At 37.7% G+C, this 25,339-nt stretch overlaps 1 protein-coding gene across 2 annotated transcripts in view; it reads left to right on the plus strand.

Moving 5' to 3' along the window:
• Positions 1-25,339, plus strand: part of FAM171B (family with sequence similarity 171 member B) — a 35,221-nt gene that overhangs the window by 4,601 nt on the left and 5,281 nt on the right. The window contains exons 2-8 of one of the 2 annotated variants that reach the window (XM_055719101.1): positions 15,190-15,258; positions 17,665-17,898; positions 18,621-18,713; positions 19,006-19,164; positions 20,277-20,444; positions 24,178-24,294; positions 25,084-25,207. In XM_055719101.1, the coding sequence (XP_055575076.1) occupies positions 15,190-15,258; positions 17,665-17,898; positions 18,621-18,713; positions 19,006-19,164; positions 20,277-20,444; positions 24,178-24,294; positions 25,084-25,207 (964 nt within the window). The remainder of the gene's footprint in view (positions 1-15,189; positions 15,259-17,664; positions 17,899-18,620; positions 18,714-19,005; positions 19,165-20,276; positions 20,445-24,177; positions 24,295-25,083; positions 25,208-25,339) is intronic. The other variant, XM_055719102.1, reaches the window with a different exon arrangement.

The following is a 25,339-nucleotide window of genomic DNA, read 5'->3' on the forward strand; positions in this document are numbered from 1 at the left end:
GATAATACATAATGATGCACTTTTTTAAAAAATGAAGTATCCAGTGCTGTGTGACTAGCTTGATTGTCCCTTTGTGGAACAACCTGTATGGTTTACTGTCTCTGTAGTCACTGGATAGGGGATGAGTATGGCAGCAAAAAATTCAGTTCTGTTCTGGAGCTGCTGTCGCAGTCAGATACAGACCCCAAGAAAATGAGTGAGGAGATAAAAGCTATATAGGAGATTCTGTAGCATTCCTATAAAGAAGGAAATACAGTAATTTTCACTGAGGGATTATGTAGGATGCAGTTTCTGCTCCAGAAGTCAGGGCTGTCTAACTAGGGACTTCTGATCAGCACTGTGGTTAATAGATACACAATCAACAGCACAGCCTTCTTCTCTAGTGGCTAATGGAATATACTTGGTGTCGGGAAAAGGTTTATTGTTAAGTTGTCAAAGCTTACGGGTTAAATTGTAGTAACTGTTTTCTGTTTGGACGTGGAGGAGATGGTTTGCAGTCTTTACAATAAGACTTTTGATTTGTTTTAGGTATATCAGATGTAAACATTTGTTGGGAATCTATGTGTTTCTTATATGGAAAACCTTAATGAAACTTTGGAAAGCTGACTTCTGATTGCATGAAAAATAATTTTCATTATGAAGTAGAACTCCAAAAGTATTACATGCACACCCCAGCAAAATGGCTTAATGCAAGCAACTTCACCTATGGAAATACACTCAGAAAATGTCCTTTGGCTTGCTGTTCACTTTTCTCAGCATTCTCAGCCTCTGGGATTTGCAATAATAGTTTCTCGGCTAGGTGAGAAAGTAAAGGAAGAATGTAAGACTTAGACTTGTCCTGATTTATTTGAGCTGATGTTCTTAAGTGGCTTAGCTTTCTGTGCTGATCTAAGGCTTAGTAGTGCAACAAAATATCAGGAAGGGCATTAGGACACTGGAGAGGTGATAAAGCGTCAGCAGTTTGAGACAGAAATAAATAATGAAAAAGATATATTAACAGATAATTTCATTCATGTGTCCATGTGTTCCATGATTTAGGTCAATCAGTTGCTTATACAAGAAAAAGAGGGGTTTGGGGTTTTCCACAGTAGAGCACAAATGAAAAAACAGGTACTTTTTTATTTTTCAGGATGAGAATCAGTATAAACAAAAAGGTACTGAGGAGTTCTGAAGACGTAGGCAGCTCTCCTGAGTTGAAAGCTTGCTTTTATTAAAGCTTGTAATGTATTATACAGCATCACACTCTGTACTTCAGAAAACTTGTTTTCAAGAAACTTGTGCTGATAGTAGCTTTCATTATAAAGAACTGAGAGAGACAAGGGCAGAAATGTGTTTTAGTATTCACAGAAATGGGGCCCAGAGTTATGCGGTGAGAAAGTGGCAGGAAGCAAGGGTAATCAATAACATCAGGAAGCTACCTATTGCAAGGTGGTAGGTTTTGCGGTGCTTATTTATTTTATTAAAGTTTCACTATTTCTTGTCAATCTGTTGGCAGAGGACACAGCATCAAAGGCCAATTGATATGTAAAAACATTCACAGAATTGCTGTCAGGCTGCGAAAAAGGCATTTTCGGGATTTGGAACGCAACTGCTATCTGGGTCACTGGGGATCTATAGCTTGCTTTCTCTGTGAACTAGCTCAGTAGATGAAGTCTTTGAAGACAGACAAAGATCTGAGAAGAAAGCTTAATCAAAATAAACTTTATTTTTGTCATATCAAACTTATAAATATAGTGCAGGTTGCTTTGTTGTCTTGAAAGTTGCATTTTTTTTTATAGACTATATTCTTCTTTAATGAATGGGGATTTAAAGCACAATGTGACAGAGCAGTTGAGTCCTCTGTATTATTCCTGGTATTCCGTTTAATTCCTAATTCATAGATCTAGCAATCTGGTGTGCAGTAGGAGCACCCAGATCCCGTGATCAGGAATTTCCATTGCACCGTAGGGGTCAGTGTACTCTTGAATAATGCTTATGTGTTCAGTAGGGTAGAACTACCACATCTAGCTCCTCCTACCTAATCGCAACTTGCTAGAGGTGTTCCAGTACACCTCATGTTCTCCTAAACTGTCATCTGCTGCACATCTCTACAAGAAACTGTATTCAGCAAGCTGCAAGGCAACTATTGCATTTCTTGCTTTGTGTTTCTATCACTACATGTTGTAAGGAGTATATGAGGCTTGAGAGCAATTTTGATGCCAACACATGCTGGAGGGGAGGATGTGAGGGTGCCCAGCTTTACAGTTGGCAGTATGAAAGTGCATTTGCTGAAACAGCCTGTGCTGGGGACCTTAAGGTTAGAATGTATTGCCTTGTCATTTTCGGAGGGACATAGATCAGGAAGGGATGATGCTCAGACCTTCCGTATGAGAAGGCACACATATACCGTATTATGAGCAGGTTCTTGTGACTAGGAGATAAACATCAACAGGCATAATCCAGTGTGTGTGGAGGACACACCAAAAGCACCAGTTACCTTAAGCATAGCTTCTCGGGCAGAACACAAGACTAATGTGTGGCACCAGCAGTTCTGTCAAAAAAACTTGTCTTGTACGCTATGAATTTCACAAGCAGTTGTCAGCTGTCTGTAGATGATGTGAAAACAATCTCCTCCCATCTCAGTTGGACTAGCTGCCATAACTTTCCAGCTTTCTCTTCCATCTTTAACCCAGGCCCCAGGGAGGCAGCAGACTTCCCAAAGAAGTGGGTCCAGCCGGCATATTGGCTCTTCTGTTCCCTTCAGAAGGGAGCCTGCCATGACAGTGACCTGTCTTTTCTTTTACTTGATGGAGCAGTTTTGATGCAGGACACCTTACCTCGGCGACACCTCCGTGCTAGGTGAACCATCGTCCTCGTCATTGTTCAGTTCCACTTGCAGAGCCTCATAGCTTTTATGCAAGAGCACCTGGGAAGGTGCATGCATGGCTCAATCCTGCTGATGTGTGTTCTTGTCTGGTGTAGCTCCCAGAAGCCATCCTGTGTGACCTGCTGGGATTGGCAGGGCTGAGGAACGATGTTCTTTCCTGTCTGTGCATGTATAAGCCCCCTAAAGCTCACCAAGTGCAAACATGAATCCTGTTGGGTTCCCATGCTATCCTTATTCTTTCCCCCTCAATTACTTGTCCTTCTCTCTCTTCCCTGAGGTTGTGATGATGCTTCATCGTGGGGGCTCTTCTGGTTGAAAGATGTAAGTCAGACTTCAGGGCAGAGTTGTTACCCTTTACAATATGGAAATGAGACAGTTGAAGGAGATGGATCACCGGGTCAGATCTTCCTGCTGGACTTCCCACATGACCTTTCTCACTTCAGCATTCTGCACTTACTGCTGATGGTGCCAGGTACCTGAGACAGTGCGGTCCTACCAGTGGAAGAGGCAAGAGGTGGCTTCTCATGGAGGTTACGTGGAAATAAATTGTGGCTGTTGATGGGTTAGAGGGTAAAAAAAATCTTGGCAGTCAACCTGATTTTCCTTGTCTTATTTTGAAAAATGTGTCTGTTTTGGTCTTGGTCTTAGGTGTACAACCGACACCTATAGCAGGTTAACTTGCAAATGGTGGTGGATAGCTGTGCTGGGGAGTGGGTTTTCTGTGTTGAATATGATGCAGCAGTTACAGGTATGAGTGCGAGGCTCATATGGAATCATGTGCATTAAGAGGTCATAAAGCTGCAAAATACAGAGAATTCACAACTGCTTCATCATGTCCCTGACAGGCTGCTGTTGAAATGCATTATTGACATGACCACTGCACCCCAAAAGCACTCTAAGGTCTGTGGAGTGTCGTTCGATTAATGAGCGCTTTAGCCTGTACAACTGAGTATTTGCTTGAGCACATTTACTAAACATGGTGTAGTTATAGTCAGATAAATTGGAGCACTGACCCATTATGATGCAGTTTTTCTTGCAGGAAAGAGCTGAATTCAGGTGGTTGTTTGTTTGGTTTTTTTTTTAGTTTGTAGACGGTCAATAGTAGTTCATCTGCCTCTTCTGAAATGTGTTCTTCTGGTTGAGATACTACTTTTATTTCTTGACTTCTTATGAATCTTTTACCTGTATTCAACAACTGAGCTTTTCCACTGGAGCGTGCCTGTAGCTTTCAGGTTTCATGCTGTAGGTTGTTTTATTTGCAGGTCCGAGCAACCCTTTAATTACCCTGATTTTACTTTTACAATCAGTATTTCTGGTTTTATGCACTGCAGGTGTTCTTAAGTTAGGCCATGCAAGAAAAAGTATGTCTAGTGTTATTGAGTAAGGCCAAGCAAGTTAAAGTACATCTTTTCACCCCATTTCCTTAATAAAGCATAAGATTTGCATCAGGTTGTGAGCACCAAATTATCATGGGATGCTGTACTCCTACTAAAACATCCAGTCAGATTTGCTAAGTGTATTAAAATTAGCAGCTGAAATAAGCCACCATCAAGTGAAGATGATGTTTGTTCTTGGTTTTTTTTTTTTCTTTCAGTGTTTTCTGTGATTTGAAAGTAACTATGAAGATCTGGAACCATGATGGTATGTAGGCTGGAGGAGTCTCTAGTCTGACCTGCTTAAAGCAGGGTTGATACTGAATTCGGCTGTGGGAGTTCTTTGCTGTCAGGCCATGAAAGCCTCCAAGAATGGAGAACCTCTCTGGACAACCTATTCCAATGATTGTCCTCAGAGAGAAAAAAATTTTCCTTGTGTCCAGTCAGATCCTTTCCTACCCATTTGTGACTGTTGCTGTTTGTTATCCTGCTATGCATCTGCCTTCTGGGTAAACTCATGGGTTTTGGAAGGCTTGTTCGGGTCCCCCAAAGCCTTTTTTTTGCAAGGTTAAACAAGGCTTATTTCTTTGTGTGGGTCCAAAACTGAATGTGGTTTCCAGATGCAGTGTAGCGAGTGCTAAGTGGCAGGTATTAATTACTTCTCTTGCTGTTTGCTTTGCTTCTGTTGATGCAGTGTGATGTGCTGTTAGCCTTCATCGTTTCCAGGGTGCACTCCTGACATGTTTAGCTTATTGCTGGCCAGGACTCCCTGGCGTTCTCAGCAGAGCTACTGCCCTGCCAGTCAATCTCTTGTTGGTACTGGTGGAAAGGGTCAGATGCATCGTTTTGTATTTATCCCTGTTGAATTTCACCCGGTTCCTGTTGGTCCATATCTCTGTCTAAGTCCCTTGGAGCATATTGACTGCATCCTCAGCTCATTGGCACCTACAGACTTTGAGGGTGCGTTTTGTCCCCTCCTCAAGTCACTGACTTGGACTTGTACACAGCTATGGGGTGTGTCAGCTGCTGCTGTTTCTCTTGAAACTTTTGCATTTCATTTTGGGTAGGCCGTTTTCCTCTAATGCATGTAAACTAGGAGAAAGTGGGATTACATCCTTTGCTGCAGACTTGGGGCTGTTTTATAAATATGATATATACAGTTGGCTCAGTCCATTGAAATAGATACTAGTGTGTAGCATGGACTTTTGGTTATGAAATTTGTTAAGACACCAGATTTATTATAAATTACTTATTATTAATGACTTTATATAGGCAAGGCTCCCAAATGAAACTGAATGGAACACTCTCATGTAAGTTATTTTCTATGAGGTAGCAAATCTGGCTAATAATTTATCTGTGCTAATGCGAGCTAAACTAGAAAAAAGGTCAATGATGTCAAGATATTTGAAAATATAGGCTGTTTCGCTGGAATAAATAAGGAGGTGCTTGCCCTCTCCAGCTATTATAGACACTAATGAAGTTATAAAGTTTTTTTGGGTCATTGTGGAAAATGTTCCTCTTATTTGAAGGCTTTCATTAAGTGACTGAACAGGAGAAATTAGTAGTTTGATGTGCTGCATTTACCCAACATAAGTAGACTGTGTTTGGAATAATAGAAGTTGTTAATAACATGAATTATGCCTTGTGATAATTTATCACAGGAGCTTATTTCATTGTTTGTGAGAGCAAGGGAGAAAACTCACTGGGCTGAAGGAGAGATTTTTCTTTGGATTATGGACCACTGATGTTGAGAAAATCCTGTAATTAAATTGACTGGAATGGAGACCCAGCAAAACATTAGTGAGATGCTGTGTAGTTTTGGTGCAGCATTGGGCAAAAGAATCTGTCATGGCTGAATGCCTCTTAATAAGTTGTCAGGTTCCTTTTCCCCCTTTTGTCTGTTTTTGGGTTGGTTTGGGTTTTTTTACTAAGCGCAGTATAGATAACGTGTCCCTCTACAATTCTGCCTCCTGGATTTTTCAGTGTTTCATGGAACAGATTGTCTTAGAAATACTTAAGTGCATTTGCTTCCCCCCAGTCCAGTTCTCACAATGTCAGAGGTGCTGAATGAATCTGAGAATCTGGGAAGGAAAACTGTTCCGTTTTCAGTCTTGGTGCCAATAAAAATATTTCCATCATCTTAGAAAGGTTTCCATGGTGCTAAGTTGTTTTCCAATTATTCCCTACAGGAATTTGGCCACTTGCTGTGAAGGGAGAAGTTGTGTGTCTGTGGTGGTGGTGGTTGTGTTGGAGACACGGTTGGTGGGCAGCATGTTCATCTCTAACAGCTGTCCTTCAGCTGTGGGTCCTGGAGCACTTCATCCTGTGCTGAGCGGTAGAGAGGCAATAATGATTTGGTGGCAGTGGCCGAATCATTAATATATGCATTATTGACACGTACCTCAATGGCATCCATGTGTGCAGAAGAGTTACATTATTGTGAGGGTAATCTTGATTAAATTGTTTTGCCTTATCCTATGATCTGATTTGACAGATCCTTCTCTTTTTTTTAAACTCTTTTTACGGCATCTGTGGAATTTTATTTAATTAGAACTAGTAGGAATCTGCAGTCATTTTCTTCTGCAATCGTTTTTCTAAAAATCAATTGTCATTTATTGTTGTTCTATGCTTTTTGATCATTCATTTTATGAAACTCAACTTTAATAAAAATTCATGTATGAAAAGATGGTAGATTGTTGGGTGCTCTTGTTGCTGCAGTATGGATTTCCTAACCAGTGCATTAAAAAATTCCTGTCCTGCATGTACAGGACTACAGTTAGGAAATGTTGGCCTGCAAACTTGCAATTTTATTTTCTCCATATATGTCTTTACGCACTGGCCTTCTTCCAAGGGACTAGAGGGTCTTTTCCTATAAGGGAAGATAAACAGTGCTGTAACATTGCAAATAGTTTTCTTTAAGTAGTATGAAATTATGCAGCTTTGGGGGAAGAAAGGTATTTTCAGGAAAGAAGAGTGACCAGCATGTTATTGAATAATGTCACTGAATACAACAGTAGCTTTCCTTTGTGACTAGTGAGTAACGTGCACTGACGTTTGAATTACTAGTTTGTAGGTTATATTATAACATTGTGAGTTTATGCAGGCATATTTGTCTTAAGGTTAAAACCTTCAGGGCATTAAGTGTCATGTTTGAAGACAGTACTGCTTTGTTTTCCTTTTGGGTTTTTTTCTACTCTGCCAAATTAAGGGAATGTTTGAACTTGCACAGATTTTATTTTCTTTTTCCAGCTAATTCCACTCACTAGCTGCCACTAAGAATAACGTGAAACTAATCTGGTACCTAACCCACTGAGTTAAAAAAAAATGATTCATGCTATATGGTTACTGGAATATTCTTACCCTGTCCAATTGACTGTTAAAGGGTAGGTTTGACAAGCCATTAGAAATTACAAGAAATGGTCTCATTTTGTCAAGATGATGCATAATGACATATTTTTTCTGTTTACATAATGAAGGTTTGATTGTAAAGTTCATGAGTGGGAAATGCATGTTTACTTATCACCTAATAGGTACTTGCAGTTGCACTGGTGGGTATTTAAGATAATATTTTAAATAGTACATTATGTGGATTTTGATGTTTTCCTTCTGTACGTTTCCACCAGTATTCTATAACAAACTGTGGATTTTGAATATTCATTTTTTCATTCTTTCAACAATGATGCAAGGTAGAATGATACAGGTAGTCATCTAAAAAATAAAAGAGCAGCATCGTAGGTTTAGTATTAGCCAGTGAGTAAATGGAGCATGAAAGAATAATGTTATAATGGCCTCTGAAATGCCTGGGCAAAGGTGTTCTATTTTGTAGGCTTCAGGAGCTCTGTTGCTAGTATTTAATTGCTCATTCACGTCTTTCACTTGCAAATTTATCTTTAGTTGATATATAAGGTTTTTTAAGATTTTTGGTCTTGTAATAGTAATCATTTATCTCACTTACCTGAGATTACAGAAGATGATATTTAAAATGAGTGAATTCTAAGTAAGTGAAGCTCTGCAGACTGCAGCATTTCATCTTGTCTGCTCCATCTCCCCCTTGCCCCAGGAAGGTGAATTTCTGAGCTTCCGTCTTCCATAGTAACCAAAGCAGGCTGGCTGATGCAATGAAATAGCAGCAAATAAAAATGCAAAGTTGCTATGGTAATTGGAATTGTCATAGCTTTACTAGCAGGTGTAAATTTTGAATTGTATTGAAGTTCTTATTATTTATGACAATATACCAGTACAGCAAGACATGTGAATTATAATGCTGTAACAAAAAATCCTGTGAGTTCTCATGTTCTGTCTTGAGTGGTGAAACATTCTGATTTTAGTATGTGAATTGAATGAGGAAAGCATCTAATGGTGAAAAAACACAATGCAGCTACTTAGCAAATGAGTACCTTACCACAGAACACGGTGTGCACTTAAAAATGTTTCAGTGGGTTTTTTTAATGACATGTATACCACACAGCGTTAAAGGAAAACAGGAAAAAAAATCTGATGTAAATTTCATAGCTGCTTTCATGTCTACATTTCATAGCTCTTGCTTAGGTAGCCCATAAAAGTATTTAAAAGGAAATGCTTGTTTTCTTTCTATTTTCTTTATCTAACTAGGTGCACTTGAAAGTGTTATGGGGTACGTTCCCACTGGATAGGTGAGTTGTTAGCAGCTTTATGGATTAGCCTGATGACGTTCTTGCGTAGTTCTTACAAACATGATCATTCCAGGAAGGTGTTTATTGATTATGCAGTAGTAATCATGAAGGACACAGTCTATAGTGATCCATTTTATTTTATTGATTTTGCTGGACCTTAATTTCATCAATGTTTGGTTCGTGTCAACATTTGTGGAATGAATATCATGCTTACTCAGGTTTTTTTATGCATCTGGTCTGAGATCTTGGTTGGAAGTGTAACCATTTATAATAGTATTACTCAGCTGTTGGTTGTAGAAGACAGTTGTTTTGCTGTTTTTATTTATTTAAATATTTCATTAAATCAGTCCACTTGTATATACAACAGATCTTAAAATTGAAAAAGCTGAAATGTTATTTTACCTATGCAATAGTATAGATTTTGAGCTCTAAGGCTGTGCAGATGTTAAATTGATCCAAATCAAATAAAATGATTGCAAGCATTAGCAGTTTGCATGTTTGTGAGGTGTGGTAATTTTTTTAAAAATAAAGAGTTCAAGGTAGCGCTGCAGGCAGTATCTGTGCAAGTGTGTCACGGAACTAGATAGCTGGAATGTTATGTCTATTTGAAAAATACTAGGAGTTTCTAAACTCTCTGACTTCTCTGAAGAATTAGCTGATGCTAGATGAGTATATCCTCTATCAAAAATTGAAAGCTCAAGTTTGCCAGTGTTGAATGTTGTCCATATTTAGTCCTGATTAGATTTTATCTTTCTTCTAAGTTGCTTCTGAGTTTGGAGGAACTGATTTCAAAAGTTGTGGGGAAATTAGTTTGTTGATTTACACTGCTATTTGCTACTATGGAAATTGTTTTAGTGCCTAAGTACTCATAAGGTATACATTTAAACTAATAGTTAAGGACGAGATTTCTAGTAAGATTTCTTTGTAATTTTCTTTACCTTCCTCATTAAAAAAGAAGTAAACATCCTTTTCCTCTGTTGTTTGCTTAAGAAGTGTGTTTATATAGGCACAGGCATAGCAGACAAAATAGAACCCCTGAAATAGGTTGGTGTAAGAGGAAAATAATTATTCTGTTGAAGTGCAACAAAGTTGCTTTAAGTAAATAAATTCAAAAGCATCAATAAAAATTCGGTGTTACTTCTATGTAAGGAAGTGGTGCTAAGTCTATAAATTGCTGGAACAAAACCCCTAGAATATATGACTGAGAAAACCAGTCTATTTCTAAAGTAGTGTGATTTTTCTATTCTCTCTGCTACCTAAATCCCTTTTAGAAGGGAAAGAGGCCTTGGTCATATCTGTAAAATACATCACACTTTCATGTATTTCAGTAGATGGTCAGCTTCTCCATGCTGTCTGATGCAGTTTTATTATAACATGAAACTGGATTTTGGGTCTGTTTTTGAACTAAAAGAATAATTAGTCTTTGACCTACTAATTTACTTAGGACCTTGAAGTTTGCTCAGGATCATGTGCTGATTTGCTGCAGGCAATCCCCTGTTGTTTTTCAGTCTGCTAGATTTGAAGTCTCCATTTGAGGTGTACATCCTGATGGGTTTGATTCAATGCAGTTAATTTTATGTAATGCAGTTACTCCTCTGTTGTTGGTTTATGAAGCTTGCAAAAAAACCTCACCTTTAAAAAAAGTATTGATATCTTTTCATGATCAGCAATCTCAAAGGCTAAAATATTAGGGGCAGTCATCATCACAGAGATTACTCTGAATGCTGGGAGGTAGGAGACAGCAGAGCTCCACCAAGAGAACTATGAAATGCATGGAGAAATAGGAACTGGGAAAGACTGTTTGCAGAAAGCAATGAATGAGCAAGGATGACATGGTTTTTATTTGAGATTATGGTAGATTGTTGGGTTTACATCTTTCCTACACTGCTGTTTTGTTCAGGTCTTAAAAGCAAACGTATCCAGTTGTTTCAAGAGATGCAGCCTAGTCTTCATTCAGAACTGAGGAATTGGATAGTGTAGGAAATGTTTTCTGACATAAAGTTTTTGTTTCTTCCTAGTAAGGTGGGAAGAAGGGCCACTCGAAGACTACGGTATGTGCTGGAATAATGCATGTATCTACATGAGTGAGCCTCTAGTAAATAACTTCTTTTTTTTTTCTTACCAGTGTACAGGTGCTTAAGGACTCTGGCACTGCGGTCTGCATGTGCCTATCACAATATACATTATTGAAGTAAGGAAGCATTTCTCTGTAGCTGAAAGAATGGTTTATTTGAAGAAAATGTGAAAGAAAATGTTTGAAAAGCTCTCAAAGTTAGAAATGTATCCCCCCCCCTTCCCCCAGCAAAAGCTCACCAGAGTAGCCTCATGGGTGACAAATCCCCCACCTAAGTAACAGTGTGTTCAATTTTTTTCTAATTTCTAATCTATTACAGTTTTTCTTGAATATGAAGGAAGTGCTTGTAGAAGACATCTGGGTTTGACTAGATTGGGTTAAACTGTCTCCTGTAAAATGACTGTAACAGCCGTTCTCTGTGTAAGACACTGCTTTTCCCCCTCAGGATCTAGCCTTAGCTCCTTCATAATTGGGATTTTGTTGATGGCTTCTGTGGAAATTGGTTGACCAGAAATAGGGCAATGGGAACACTGTGGTGTCCTACTTTCTCAGACCTGGTTTTACTGCCGAGTCCCTGAAGTCAGTGATGTATTTTGTGCCGCTGCAGAAATTTGTGCCAAAGTTGATCTTCTAAATATAAACCTTAAAGTTCAATTTTGTGTTAATTTTTTTTTTTTTAAAGAGACTGCTAAGTGCTAAGCTACAGAACTGTACTGTATAGATTATGTGGTGGTAAATGTTGATTAGCTTCGGGTTCAGATTTATTTAATATTATTTTTTTACAATATCTGTGTATTGCTTAAAAGCAGTTCTTTGCAAGTCTCTATAGTTGAACACTATTGAACAGCATCCCTGACACAGGGCAGTAAAATGTCAGTTTTTCTTTCTCCAAAGTGCATTTCAAAGAGCAGTCTATACTTGCTTTAAAATTAGAGTAATTGTTCTGCCATTTTACTTAAAAGATCAATCTAAACAAGGGCAGGCTTTGGCTATGACTGTAACCCAGGTCTGTCATTATGCACCCGTTTTCTTTACTGGTCACTTCATAGTTATAGTTAGTTGCATGGCTGTTTGCTAATTAGATGAAAGTTTTAACTCCTGGAGTAATTCCAGAGAGGGGCAGTACAACTTTTAACCTTGTGCTAAGTGCAAGACTGAAACTGTGTCAGCTAGTTCTTAGATTTCAGGTGTTTTCTCTTTTCAGCCAGGTAGAATGATTGTATCTGTTATCCTGTGTGTGTGTTGTTTTTAGGTAAATGTAGCATTCTCTTTTCCAGATAAATAGATTTTTACACCTGGTTAGGTATTTGTTGAATTTTCTCAGACCTTTTGTGAACTGTGCGAAGTTCTTTGCTTCTCAGTTTGGTTACAACGTATTCAAAATAAAATGTGTAGATTTTACTTGTGAATAATGAGTAAAGACAAAGTTAAAATTGCATACTGAGAAACATTCGCAATGTTTTTTTTTATTTTAGTAGTATTCCTGTGTCATTTTAGGGAGAAAAAATATTCTGCATCTATTTTATGCTATTATTTTAATCAAAGGAACAGCATATAAATAGCATATAAATGTCTTTATAAAGAATCACATAATTAGTTTTTAAATCAGATATTCTGTTACCAGTTTGGAATATGTAGAATTGTTTGTATAGAGTCAGAAATGTCTTTATACATGTACATGCCCATCTGTATGTAGGGTCTATAAATGACTGTATGGAGTGAGAGAACATAAAAAGAACACTGAATAGCAAATGAAGACTATGTTAGGATGTAGGGGTTATTAATGAGATTTGCAGGCTATTTGATATCTATATGAAGCATAATTGGAAACTGGTCGGAGAGTTTATCCTAGTATCTGACAGTAACTCTCAGAATATAGCCATAAAATAGTTATTGGAGTTTAGGGGTCACCTATTATGTCATTTTAATGCACTATGCAAGGCAGAAAAATCTGTACTGTGTCAGTGCATTGTACCTTAATAAAGAGCAAAAGGTAACCGCAGACTGATGGTGCACTGTGGTGAGGACAGCTTACTTCAGCGTTAAATCATTCCATGTCAGTTAGCTGCTGCCACAACTCACCTTTATGTACATGGATTTTTAATGAGCTTTAAAGGTATAATAGGCTTTTACTTTTTATAGATATGCTTTTGTAGTTTGTCACTGGCATTACTGTAGTTTTAAGGAAATTTTAAGAAGTAATGATTGGGTTTTGTGTGTAGGAGGATTGCTTTTATATGCCCTTTTTTTACTAAAGCCAGATGTGTGTTGACTGTCTAAATTATATATAACATTGATTCCTGCCCGCTCCACCCCCCCGTGGTGATATCCATTGCAATACTGAATGTGTAGTAAAGCCTGATATTCTTAGAACATGTGATTTCTTCTTTACAGATCAGCATACCTTTCAAATTCCTAATTATATTAAGCCAAAAAATAGTGTTCTATGAATGTAAAAGATGGAAGAATGATTGTTCAGTCAGCTAAGACCAAGCAAATTGCACAGCACGCATTTTATCTGCTGAGCTGTTAAGCATGTAATACAGTGTAGACAGTTTTCATAAAACACATGTAAGCATGTGCCTAGTCTGGCATGGGTTTAGACATCTCTAGGCAAGGATGAGAAAGGTCTCTTTCGAAGGAAGAAACTAATGAATAATGTAATTGTAGTTACTGTTCTTTCCGCTCCATAAGATAATCACTTAATTGGGTAGTTGTGTGTCTGAGGAGGGTAACTGCCTCCTTCGAGGTGTAGAACCTCTTTTGCTATAGACCCTTGTTGATAAATAGGAAAAGGGATTTATGGCTGGGCTGCAGAATGTGTAGGGGTGCTTTCAGGGCAGTGCCCTGCATGTGTGTGCTCACTGCTATATGTCACAGTTAATGATACGTGTAGTTTGGAATATACTGCTACTTGTAAGGTCTCTGGCCTTGACCATGTTAATTTAATCTCCATAGATATGGTGATGAGATGACACGCTTATCTTCAGGTAGACTTTAGAACAAATTGCATAGGGGTGTTATAATGAGAGTATTCTTTTTCGCTGTTGTGTTTTGTACCCAGCTTACAATTCCAGGCAGTTCTTTGGCTTAATTCTGTGATACGATTTCTGAGTTAGGACAATGATGTGAAGTCAAATTCCAGGCATTGGATGATGATGCTTGAAGAAATGAGGTCATTTTACTGGCTGTGACATTTCTGAAGTAGCTAAATGTGGTAGAAGGCCTTGCTTTCCTTTGTCAACTGCTGCATTTGTATGAACATCTATCAGCAAATGTTCAAATGTCGTAGAAGCTGGCATTTCCAGTGGACTTGCCAAGAGACAAATCTCCCTTCCTCTGAGGCAGCACAAATCAAATTAGCTAAGACTGAGTTCTTCTGATTGTAGGAGTTCTGTCAGATCTGTTTAATATTGAGACACAGCTGACCCACTTGTGTTTGGCAAGTGTTAGTGACCAGAAAAAAAGCACAAGTTTCATCTATTGTTGAATTTTTGGTTTTGTTAAACAGTTAACTAACAGTTCATTTTTGCATCTGAAATGTTTTTCAGTACATTTTATTGTGATTTAAAAATCCTACCACAGCCATCTTCATATTTGAGACTTAAAAGTGTCCTTAAGGACTTGTACGTTAAGATCTTTCTAAAAAGAAAATAAAAAGCAGGACTTTCTTAGATGTCTTGAGTGTTAATACGACATGCCATTAAATGTCTGTTGAATTTGCATGTTAAAGGCATTTGAGGGAGTTGGTTTGAGGAGGAAGTTGGTCAAGGGGTGTCATGTTTGGGAAGGTACAGATCAGTCATACACGTGGTACAACCACTGCACACACGGTCTGAGCTCCTGGGATTTTGTGTGTGTTTTGCTTTTAACTAGGCTCTTAAAGCTGGCCTGCCGTAGGATGCTCTGGTACACTGTTGTATACAGAGCAGTGGTGAAACGTAGCTGTGAGGGAGGAAAATTATTGTTACTGTTGGAATCTGGCTTTTTTAACTGGGATTTTTTACATATTGTCATTTCACTAGTAGTTGGATTCAGAGGCATAATACTGTGTGCCTGTCGTGTCTTCCACACTGTTACTGTTGAAGAATGGAGAGATTTTTATTATTATTTTAAAAGTCTTTCCAAAACCATTGCACACAAACTTCAAGTGACTGTTAGCAGAGTGTATTCTGGTTGATATTGGTAAATCTAAACGATTTTGCTTGTATATATTGCTTGCAGGGAGGGAACAAGGCCCAGCTAACTGGCATACTTTCCCTTGTCAGAAAGACTCTTGTGTTGGCACAAAAGGTAAGGCCAAAAGCAGTGAGAGCTGGAGACAGTCCCCTTTAATCTGTTTCTTAATATTAGCAGGTGAGAAGTGAGCATTTTTCACTTGGGTTACTGCTGTTTACATATGACAGTAATACACAGGCAATTGCTCTTCCAGAGCTTGCATTGTATAGGGCTGTGCCTGTTTCCACATGGGAGACCTTTGTCTCGGTAACTCCCCCCCTCCCCCCAGGATTTCAGTCTGCATTTACAACTACGCTTCAGCATCTTCTCAGCACCATTTCAGGCAAGAGTATCTGTTTTGAAAAACTGCGGCAATGTCTGAACCCGTAGAAGAAAGAAGTAAGGAAAGTTGAGCATGGCTACAGGCAACCAATGATATTTGCCAGTTCACAATGAGAAAAAGTGAAAACAGTAGACCTTTCTCCATTTTTGCAGTCTATTTTTTTTTTTTTTTTTCAGCCAAAAGCTTCTTAAAAAAACCTGGGGTTTAATATGGATGTAACTGAAGGGGATAAGAAAAAGAAATATTTTTGCCCAAAATAACCTTTAAATTTACTAACAGCTGGAGGAGGAATGCAGCGATTCCCCCATCACTGCATTTTCGTTAGGCCAGTGACCTGTCTTCCAAATTTTGGAAACCACTCGAATCATGCTAGTGTATGTGTAACTGTATCAACACCTGGAAGATCTGTTTAGTAGCCATAATTTGCTTACATGACATAAATTATTTCTTTTAATCATTACATGATTTCAAAACCCTCTAGCAACACCAGTTTAAAAGCATTTTTATTCTTAAAATATCATGCATAAGGAAAAAAATACAGATGACATTGTTCTAAGATTATTGTGCTTTTTCTGTTCTAATCAGTCAAATATGTTTGAGTACCACTGGGATCTCTTTTTGAAAGTATATATTTTCACAAGGACACGTAGATTTTTCTGTAACAATGTAGAGAATCAAACTGGCACAGCTGGTGAGTTTTTGCTGCGTATGCGATAAATAGTAATAAATTAAGGCCAGTGTAGCTTTGGTTGTGTGCAGGTTATTTTTTGCTTGAATATATGGTATGCTGCATGCATACAGCAGGTCTAAATAAATACTTATTTCAGGGAGTCCCAACTTGGATGTCTTCACTACATACTGTGGGGTTTGTTGTTTTGTTTTGTTTTTTTAATGGATTATGCTCAGCTTCTCAAGGCCTTTTCATTTAAATCGAGGTCAATGGTAGTAATCTCTTGGTGAGATGTCCATCTCAATTATAGAGGAGATAACATAATGAAATTGAACTTATGTTCATTATGAAATTATGTAGATAAATTTCAAGCAATCTTAGCCTGATATTTGATGTAAATAGAAATGTGTATTCATAATTAATGTATTTGAAAATTTTTGGGTATAATGTAGTACAGTGGTGTTGAATAGCATTATGTCTATAACCAAAATACTGGAAAATCAGTATTTTAAATATTTTCAACAGTGATCTATACATATTTTAATTTAAGGTAATAAATTAATTTCACACTAGATGAAACATGGAATTCTGTCTATTCTCACGTACCTGCTGTCTATGAAAAGACTCCCTAATTATTTGTAATTAAGGTGGGAGAGACTGAATGTAATTAAGAGCATCTTTGAGACTCTTGTTCAAGCATACTGTTTTAAACATGCTGCACAGTCACTCTGATTATGATCTCTTAAAAGGTATCGTAAAGGAATGTCAAATCCTTTAATTAGCAGTAGACAAATACTATTTAGAAGTTGCAATACAGAAGAGTGAAAACGAGACCAGAATTGTAAGTCTGGGAGATGGTGGGAGATCATAGTTTAAAAGAGTTAAATTGTCTGGATGCATTTGGTTACTTCATAATGATCTTGAACATGTGAAAATAAACATGTTATCCCACAGTCTGCAGACATTAGGTTCTCTGCTTTTAGAAACTCAAGGTGCATCTTCCAATGTGTGACCCAAGCCGAGGGTTACGCTTGGATAACAAGTCCGTCTCTATTATCAGTGTGATCCTGCAGAGCACTTGCCAGGCACGTAGAGTCTCACGTCACAGATGCATTGTTCAAGCTTAAACAAAAAGAGGAAGAAGTGCTTTGTAATTTTGGGTTTGTTTGGTTTTTTTTTTCTGATTGGTTAGGTGTTACATTTGCTGAGTTTGGTAAATGCTTTTTGGCATCTTTGTGCCCCATCTCAAGGATTTTTGCTTCCTTCTTCTCTGTGGTATATAATTATGGGATATAAATATGGGGTATGATTACCCCTCCCTTTGGCCAGAGCTTACCCCTTGTTGAGATAGAGACCCACTGTACATGATGAATAGCTAAGGCATAAACTGTAGGTTTTCTTTAAAAATTTAAGTTGTGATCCTTAGTTATGATGTATTATGACCTCTTGTTTTTCTTTCTGTTAATAGGATCTGTTTTTACACTAAAAGTTCAAGTAAATGACATCATCAGCCATCAGTACCTGCAACAGGCAGTTGTAGAAGTGTTTGTTAACTACACGAAGACAAATTCTACCCTTACTGGAAACAATGGAGCAGTATTAATAAAAGTTCCTTACAAATTAGGATTAAGTTTAACTATCATATCGTACAAGGATGGTTACATGTTAACACCTTTGCCTTGGAAGACTGGGAGAATGCCAAGTACGTAAGAGCCTTACAGTCCTATTATTAAACTGTATCTGCCGGTAATTAAATTTCTGTCTTCCTCAGCAGTCGGGGTAGTTACTGTCAACTGAGAAATGACTGAATTAAGTCAGTCAAGGGATGTGCTTGTCAATGCAGACATAATGGTGAATGATCTGTTAGAGTTATCAAAATTCTTATTATTGTAAAAAGAGAAAACAGACCTTTTTAACTCTTAAGTAGGTTATAATGCCATACCCGAGTGTATTGTGAGAGATTGTTTACCTAGACTTAACAAAGGGCTGGTAATGTGTTTTGACAAAAATCACGTTGTCTTAGTGATTTCTGGAGTGCCAGTACTTGTACATATACTATGACATGATAACTGTAGTTATATCTTCCTTTCAGCAGTGCTTCCTCACAAGTTTTCATGTTTAACTATTGCATACTTTTTAAAAAGTGACATGATTTTTTTAAAAAAAATCAAGATGGACTCTTAAAAATTCTAGCCACTTGTTTATCTATAGAAGGTATGAGACAGTAGCAAACATACACAGAGGTCTTCCTGCCTAGCCACTAAAATTCCTGCTCTGGACAGCAGGAGTAATTTATTTATCCAGTTCTCAGATGTTCTCTTTTGGTTTTTTTTCAACTGCTCTTTTCACTATTCCTTTAGAATCGGGGATCTTGCAGGATTTTTTTTGGTTGCACTGTCTAACAGATGTTACCGCTTTCCACAGTATACTCATCTGTGACGCTTTCGTTATTCCCACAAAGTCAAGCTAATATATGGCTGTTTGAAGATACAGTCTTAATTACTGGAAAGCTGTCTGGTAAGTTCATTGTATGCAGACCATAATCTAAACGCTTTGTGATAACCATCTGTACACATACCCCCCAAAAAATAAATCTAGCAATTTATATTCTCATGTACTACTCAAAGCCAGATTTTCAGTTAATTGTGTAGCTGTATGTGTGGCTGTGACAACCACTAGACTAGAAATACACAAACCATGGAGAAAATGGGTGAAAACAGGTTGTTGTGCTAAATTGATTTCTGAACAGTTACAAAAACACTGTTTGTGTATTTTACCATTGCTAAGACAAGACATCACTCTTTTACAGATGCCAAATCTCAACCAAGTGTTCAGTTTCCAAAATCTTTAATAAAGCTTCCACCAAACCACAACATTACAAATGTTACAGCCTATCTGACAGTACCAGAGCAATTTTTGAAAGTGGACAGCTTTCTCTATACAGCAGGAATTCTTCTCAATAAATCAGGTATGTAAATACAGTATTTAAGTGTTTTCCCAAGAAGAAGAAATCTTCAAATTGTAACACATATGAGGACATAGTGTTTCAGCGTGTGAGAAGGCCACTACATGGCTTGTTTGAACTTGTCACTGTCCTTTAATTTTCATTGAATTAAAATAATAAGATATTGATATCTTGACTTACCTATTTTAAAACTTTTCTTATCTATATTTTACCTCTGTAAATGTAAAGCGTAAGGGAATGAGCATTGTTTCTCCCCTTTGAGTTCTTCTTTCAATGTCTGGCATGTGTTTTAAATTATTCATATACTCCTAAAGGAATAAGCTTCCTTTCAGGGCATGTGGAAGCTAATTGATATCTGATGCACAAGGAGTTTTCTCACAACCAGCTCCTAAGGGCCTGCATAGATTTAACATTATTCTGGTATTTACTAATTCTGTTTCAGCGGCTTTCACCATCCTGTCGTTTTGTGCATTCTGAAGTATCTGCGTAGTGTAAGGAAAACAAAGGAAACAAACTTTCAGGCTGCATTGTAAAGCTTTTTATATGAAATGTTTCCTCTGAGTGCTTTGAGCCTTATGATTAACTATTCGGTTAATTATAACTGCCAAATTAGGAAGTTAATCCTTACAGGAAAGTTTAAGAGGACTGCTCAACTAAGGAGAAATTCAGCAGTCATATTTGCATATGTCTTCAGTTTTGATTCAACGTTACATATATAGCAATTATACAAAACTCCTCATATTATCTATATTTCACATAGGTTAGCTTTTTTGTAATCAAATCATCTGAGGGGAAGAACCCTTTTTCTCCCACCCCCAAGCAAAGTTTTGCCTAACTATTGGTTCTACAGTCAGCATTGAACGTGTATTTCAAAAGTCTGTTTCTCTTTTAGAGATATGGTATAGAAATAACTGGGTTTTATTTTAATCACAAGATTTTTAAAAGTCCAGAAGAGATGTTGATTTTTACTTGACCAAGTCGGTGACAGCTGACTGTGTAGCTTGATGTGAATGAGGGCTTGCCTTTAGTTAGAGGATAGATTCTTAATTCTAAATATTTTTCTTTAAAATACACTATGAACGGAGAATTACAGGCAAGGTATTTCTCATATTCAGGTTTCAAAAGCATGGAATTGGCTCCTCTTGCTGCAATATGTGTAAATGTTCTTTTGACTGGGAAAGAACTGAAAGTAAATGGTCCCATTCAGATTACGCTTCCTCTTCCCACAAGTACTGTAAAATCAGGAGATGCTATACCTGCATGGACATTTGATATGAAAACAGGTAAGTGGACTACATTATTTGTTATTCTACCTTTTAACACAGGTGTATAGTTTTGGGCACATGACATTGTGTGTCATGGAACAGTGATGGCACTAAATATATGAGGTGGTGATAAATAGTCATAATTTTTCTTAGTGGTTCTGTATTGGTTTTTGATTGACTAGCTCGAGTTGTTCAAAGGAATTTCCCTGCTTTCATTGGTTCAAAAAGCTTTAGTAAAATTCATTAGCATTCCTATTGAACAAATTTTAACATAATTTTTATTTTCATGGGAGGCTAGGGATTCAGGTAATGTACCTTAAAAGGTGATGTTAAATTTTAAACCTGGTAATTTTCTGAATGCCACCTTAGAGGAAAACGAATCGGAACTGAGGATTTGGATGCTTTTTTCCTAGAGTATAGCTCTAAAGATCCTTTGGCGCAGAAAATGGAATAGATATTACTTCAGTTAACAAAAGCAATTCATAAAGTGAAATGAAGGGGAAGTAAGAGTTATCAAAGGGAACAACACAGTTCTTAGAATATGCATGGGAAAAAGGGGCTGGGGATTAGACATTCTGGACCTTTTGTCATCTCTTCATGTCTAATTTTAGTCAAGAGTGAGTAATGAGCTGCATACACTTATCCCATTTAGATGTCCTGTATTAGGTGTGTGTGCATGACCGTACTGATTGTCTTACATTGTACCTTACACTTTCCATCACACTTCATCTTGAAATAAGCTAGTGAGTGCAGAGGGTAGTGTCTTACTCCTTATTAAGGCAAAAAGCTGTTATTCCACTGTTGGAAGTACAGGAGAGGACATACACTCACAAAGTTTTGTTTACATGTTCAAGAAATAAACTTACCATCTTAATGAAGAACAAAGAACATTAAAATTTGGCTAGGTCGTCTCTTGCGAAAAGTGTGTATAGGGTAAGTTTTAATATAGAAGATAATACACCTAGAAGACTTCAGAGAGGTAACTGGCGATTAAAGCATTCTTCATCAAAGAAAGAGTTTTAGTCTGATATGGTAAAATAGAACAAAAGGTTTTAATTTCTTGCTACCACAGCCACTTCTGCCAGCTCCTGTGCTCATCTGTACCTATGCTGAGCTGTTTTAACTCAATAAACAGAAAACTAGGTCAACAATGTTACTAAAACAAAAAGTTGACAGAGCTAGAGCCGCTCTGTCACATGGTTGGGTTGGGGTATAAAGCAGCGTAAGGGGGGTGTGTGTGGGGGGGTATGCAGGTGTTGAGGGGCCTACTCAACATGTCCCCTTAGGCATGTTGGCACTGAGGGCAGAGCAAGAACAGGAGCATGGCATGCTGACCCAATAAAAATAATTACAACAGACGTTCTTTTCCTCTTAGACGAGGTGTACTCTGATAGAGGTTCCATAAAGGTAAATATTTTGTGATGGGTGCTCATTGAGGCATAGTGTTTGCATGGAGCCTTCACTGCTGGCAGAGGAGATGACAAGGAGAACTGCGGAGAAGGAGGGAGAATTGTGGGGGCTTTTTCTTCCTCTTCCTCATCTCTTCTCTACCATGAAAATTTGCAACTGTATTCGCTGTTCTAGATGTTTAATCTTAAACATGTTTCTTGTATTTTTACCTTTGATCTGACACGTGCAAAGCGACTTTTTTGTAAGGAAATGGAGTAATAGCAAGGCATTCCTTAGTCAAGGTTCTGGTGACTGGGGACAGCTGAACATCTTAGCTCGCCAGCAAGCTTTCGAGACTGTCCGTAAGTAGCAGTAGGCCCTCATCGGAGCTGAATGGAGGGCTACCACTGCACTGAATAACGAGGCTCTGGCATCCAAGATGTTGCATGTGGGATGTCCCCAACAAGATGTTGACACGCACTTAAATTCTGAAGTCCTTGCGTAATATGTCATAATGATAATAACCAGACCTTCAGTGTCAGCATCGATAGTGGTAAGAGAACGGGTCTGTGTTTGGTGTTGCGTAGACTGGTCCACATGCACCAGAAAAAAAAGACAGAAACTGCTTTCACATGTCTGTCTGTGCAGTGTTTGTGGGATTACTTGAAGTGTAATAGTATTGAGGCTGTTCCTGGAAAATAAGCTTTGTAATTATATTCCAGCTGCCATAGGTGCAGAATTTGTTGATGTATATTGAATGTGGCTTCCTTCTTACTAAATATTTTGCCTCATTAGTACTGAAAGTACTTTGTGGATTTTAATACAATTACAAAAAAGCAAGCTTGCATTGCAACATTAAATTGAGAACAATATCCTTCTGTTTGAATGGCAGTAAATCATAGAGAATATGTGCTTACTCATAAATCACTTTTTAATGTTTTTCTTTGGACTATTTTCTATGGAATATATTGGGGAGGAGATAGAATTTACTGAAGCGGAGGACAGCAAAGATTATATATAGCTTCTTACAGATTTTTCAGTCAAGAGAACTTCTGGAGGTCTATATTATTTGGATTTTGCCTTTTATATGTGTTTTGTGTTTTATTTTATCTGCCTAGCAGTAGCCCACTCTCTGTACTTGTAAAACAATAGTTTTGCAGTGTAGTGACATCTTACCTTAGAGTTGGTAGGACAGAGAATTTGAGGGTCTGTTGTTGTTGCCTTCATACCAGAGTTAGGGATGGAAGACTGTTCCAGCTGGTCTTGCTCCTGAGTCTGGACAAGTGGTTTTTCAAGTAACTAAGAAACCACCTCTTTCAGGGCTCTAGGTGGTTTCCTGCTGCTATTGCCCTCTGCCAGCCATCACAAGTACCAGGAGAAGGCTGCAAGTTTTACTGCAGATGATATTTTGTGTATGTCTGTGCGTGTGCACGTGTGGCATATGTCAGTTCTCATCTTTATCTCCTGTCTTATTGATATTTCCTTTGATTTGCTGTAAGAAGGGTCCTGGAGGAAAGTTGAAATTATAGGGCTTATATGAATTATACTTTTTGTATGCTTTGATTATTGTTTTAAAAAAGCTGGTGGTTCTCCCTCCTCAATACTTGCAGTTTGAAAATGTAAGGTTGTTTATATGGGTTGTTTTCTGTTGTTACAATTTCACAGATGGCCCACAATAAATGTGTTCAAGTGCATTAAGTATAATTCTGTCTCTTCTACTGCATGCTTTATTAATTGTAGAGACTGGCATACCATAATACCTTTGCACAGCCAAACAGATGGTGTGGAATCTGTGTCCTCGCAATAGACCTTCCTTGTGCTAACTGAACTGTTCCTGCCTGGGGGCAGGAAGGAGGACAGAAACATTAAAGACAAACATTGATTATCCTGTTGTAGCCTATTAGATGAAAATGCTTTCCCACTAAGTGCTGCTAGCTAATGTTAAACTGGTATTCGTATGCTTTAATTACCTGCTTCTTGATTTTGATTTTTTTCAGTCTTTGCCTTCATACATGCTTACGTTCATATAATAGGATTTTTTAAATTATTTGTGTGCATATCTATGAAAGACATTTGTTAACAGAAAAAGTATTATATTAAACTAATTCTGGTAAGTAATGTTGATGCTTTGTTTCAAAGTGAATGTTCACACAGGGATATTTGCAATGAAATTGTCAAGACACAAAGTTTGCATGTTTAGCTAAAGCTGTGTAATAATAGTGTATGGGCCAGAAGTTTCAGTTTTCCTTGTGACCTTGTGTATTTTTGTTAATAGTTTAGATTTGAGGTATGGAGGAATCCTGCACAGCATGTGCAATATTTTGTCCTTTTTTTTCTTTTTTTTCTTTTTTTTTTCCCCCAGGTGCTTGGGTAAGCCGTGGGCTAGGAATGGTAAAGGAAGCAGATGGTCAATTAGTATGGACATACACTGCTCAACACTTAGGCTACTGGATAGCAGCTCCACTGCCTGGAACAAGAGGTATTGCAACTACTGGCAAAGAAATTACTGAGTAACCTAAGTAACAATGTATTACAAGGCTGTCAGCCTGATTGTTTTATTTAACAACAGAAGGGGAAAAATGACACAATAATTTCAACAGTTGGATAACTTCTGCTTGAATCCTGATAGTGTGCCTTTGTGCATATAACCACAGAACTTAAAATGCTATAGGGGACAAGTCCAGACTGTATTTGAACTTGTATGTTTATACTATAGCCATCTTTTGGAAGAAGCCTGCAAGGGAACTGTGATTATGAAAATCTAAAAATTAGTGGGACTATAGCCCTTACTGTTGACGCTCATGTATGACAGGAGGAAATACAGCAAGAAAATTAGTCCTGGGCAGAACAGTCCCAGTGGATTCTGTTTTCCGTAGACATGTTGCATGTTTTGTAAATTCATATGAAGGGTGAATATGGATTCTTCATATGAATTCAGCATTTAAAAACAGATAACTCTTTCTGTCAGAAGCATTAAATAGGAAATTTAGACCATGTTTCTAAGTCAGCCTGGGCAACTAATACAAATGTAATTTGACTGTAATTAAGTGGATGGTAAGGCTTTAGTACTTGAGATGAACCATTGTAGCCACTATTTGTGTATTTTCTGGTTTGCTGAAATAGCAAGGTTAACTGGGAAGGATGAACATAGTGTCATAGAACACAAAATCACAGGAAAAGTACGGTTTATTAGCTACAGCCCTGCATATCAAGTGGAATGACTTGTTTTTGAGAACTAATTCTGTTCTGATTTTGTTTGATTGTTTAGAATCCATTATTAGTGCGGTTTCCAAGGACATAACAGCCTATCATACAGTGTTCCTTACAGCCATACTGGGAGGTACTGTTGTCATTATCATTGGATTTTTTGCTGTTCTTCTTTGTTACTGCAGGTAAGCAAAACCAGAAGCTCTAATAATCTCAGCATGAATGAAATTTGATTGATCAAATAGTCTTTTGAGGTTGAGACATGTTCCCTCAGCTAAACTATAATGTGTAGTTTAATATTTCTTCAAAAATTACAG

Source organism: Falco cherrug, chromosome 8, assembly GCF_023634085.1.
Source record: "Falco cherrug isolate bFalChe1 chromosome 8, bFalChe1.pri, whole genome shotgun sequence".
In the NCBI taxonomy this organism is placed as follows: domain Eukaryota; kingdom Metazoa; phylum Chordata; class Aves; order Falconiformes; family Falconidae; genus Falco; species Falco cherrug.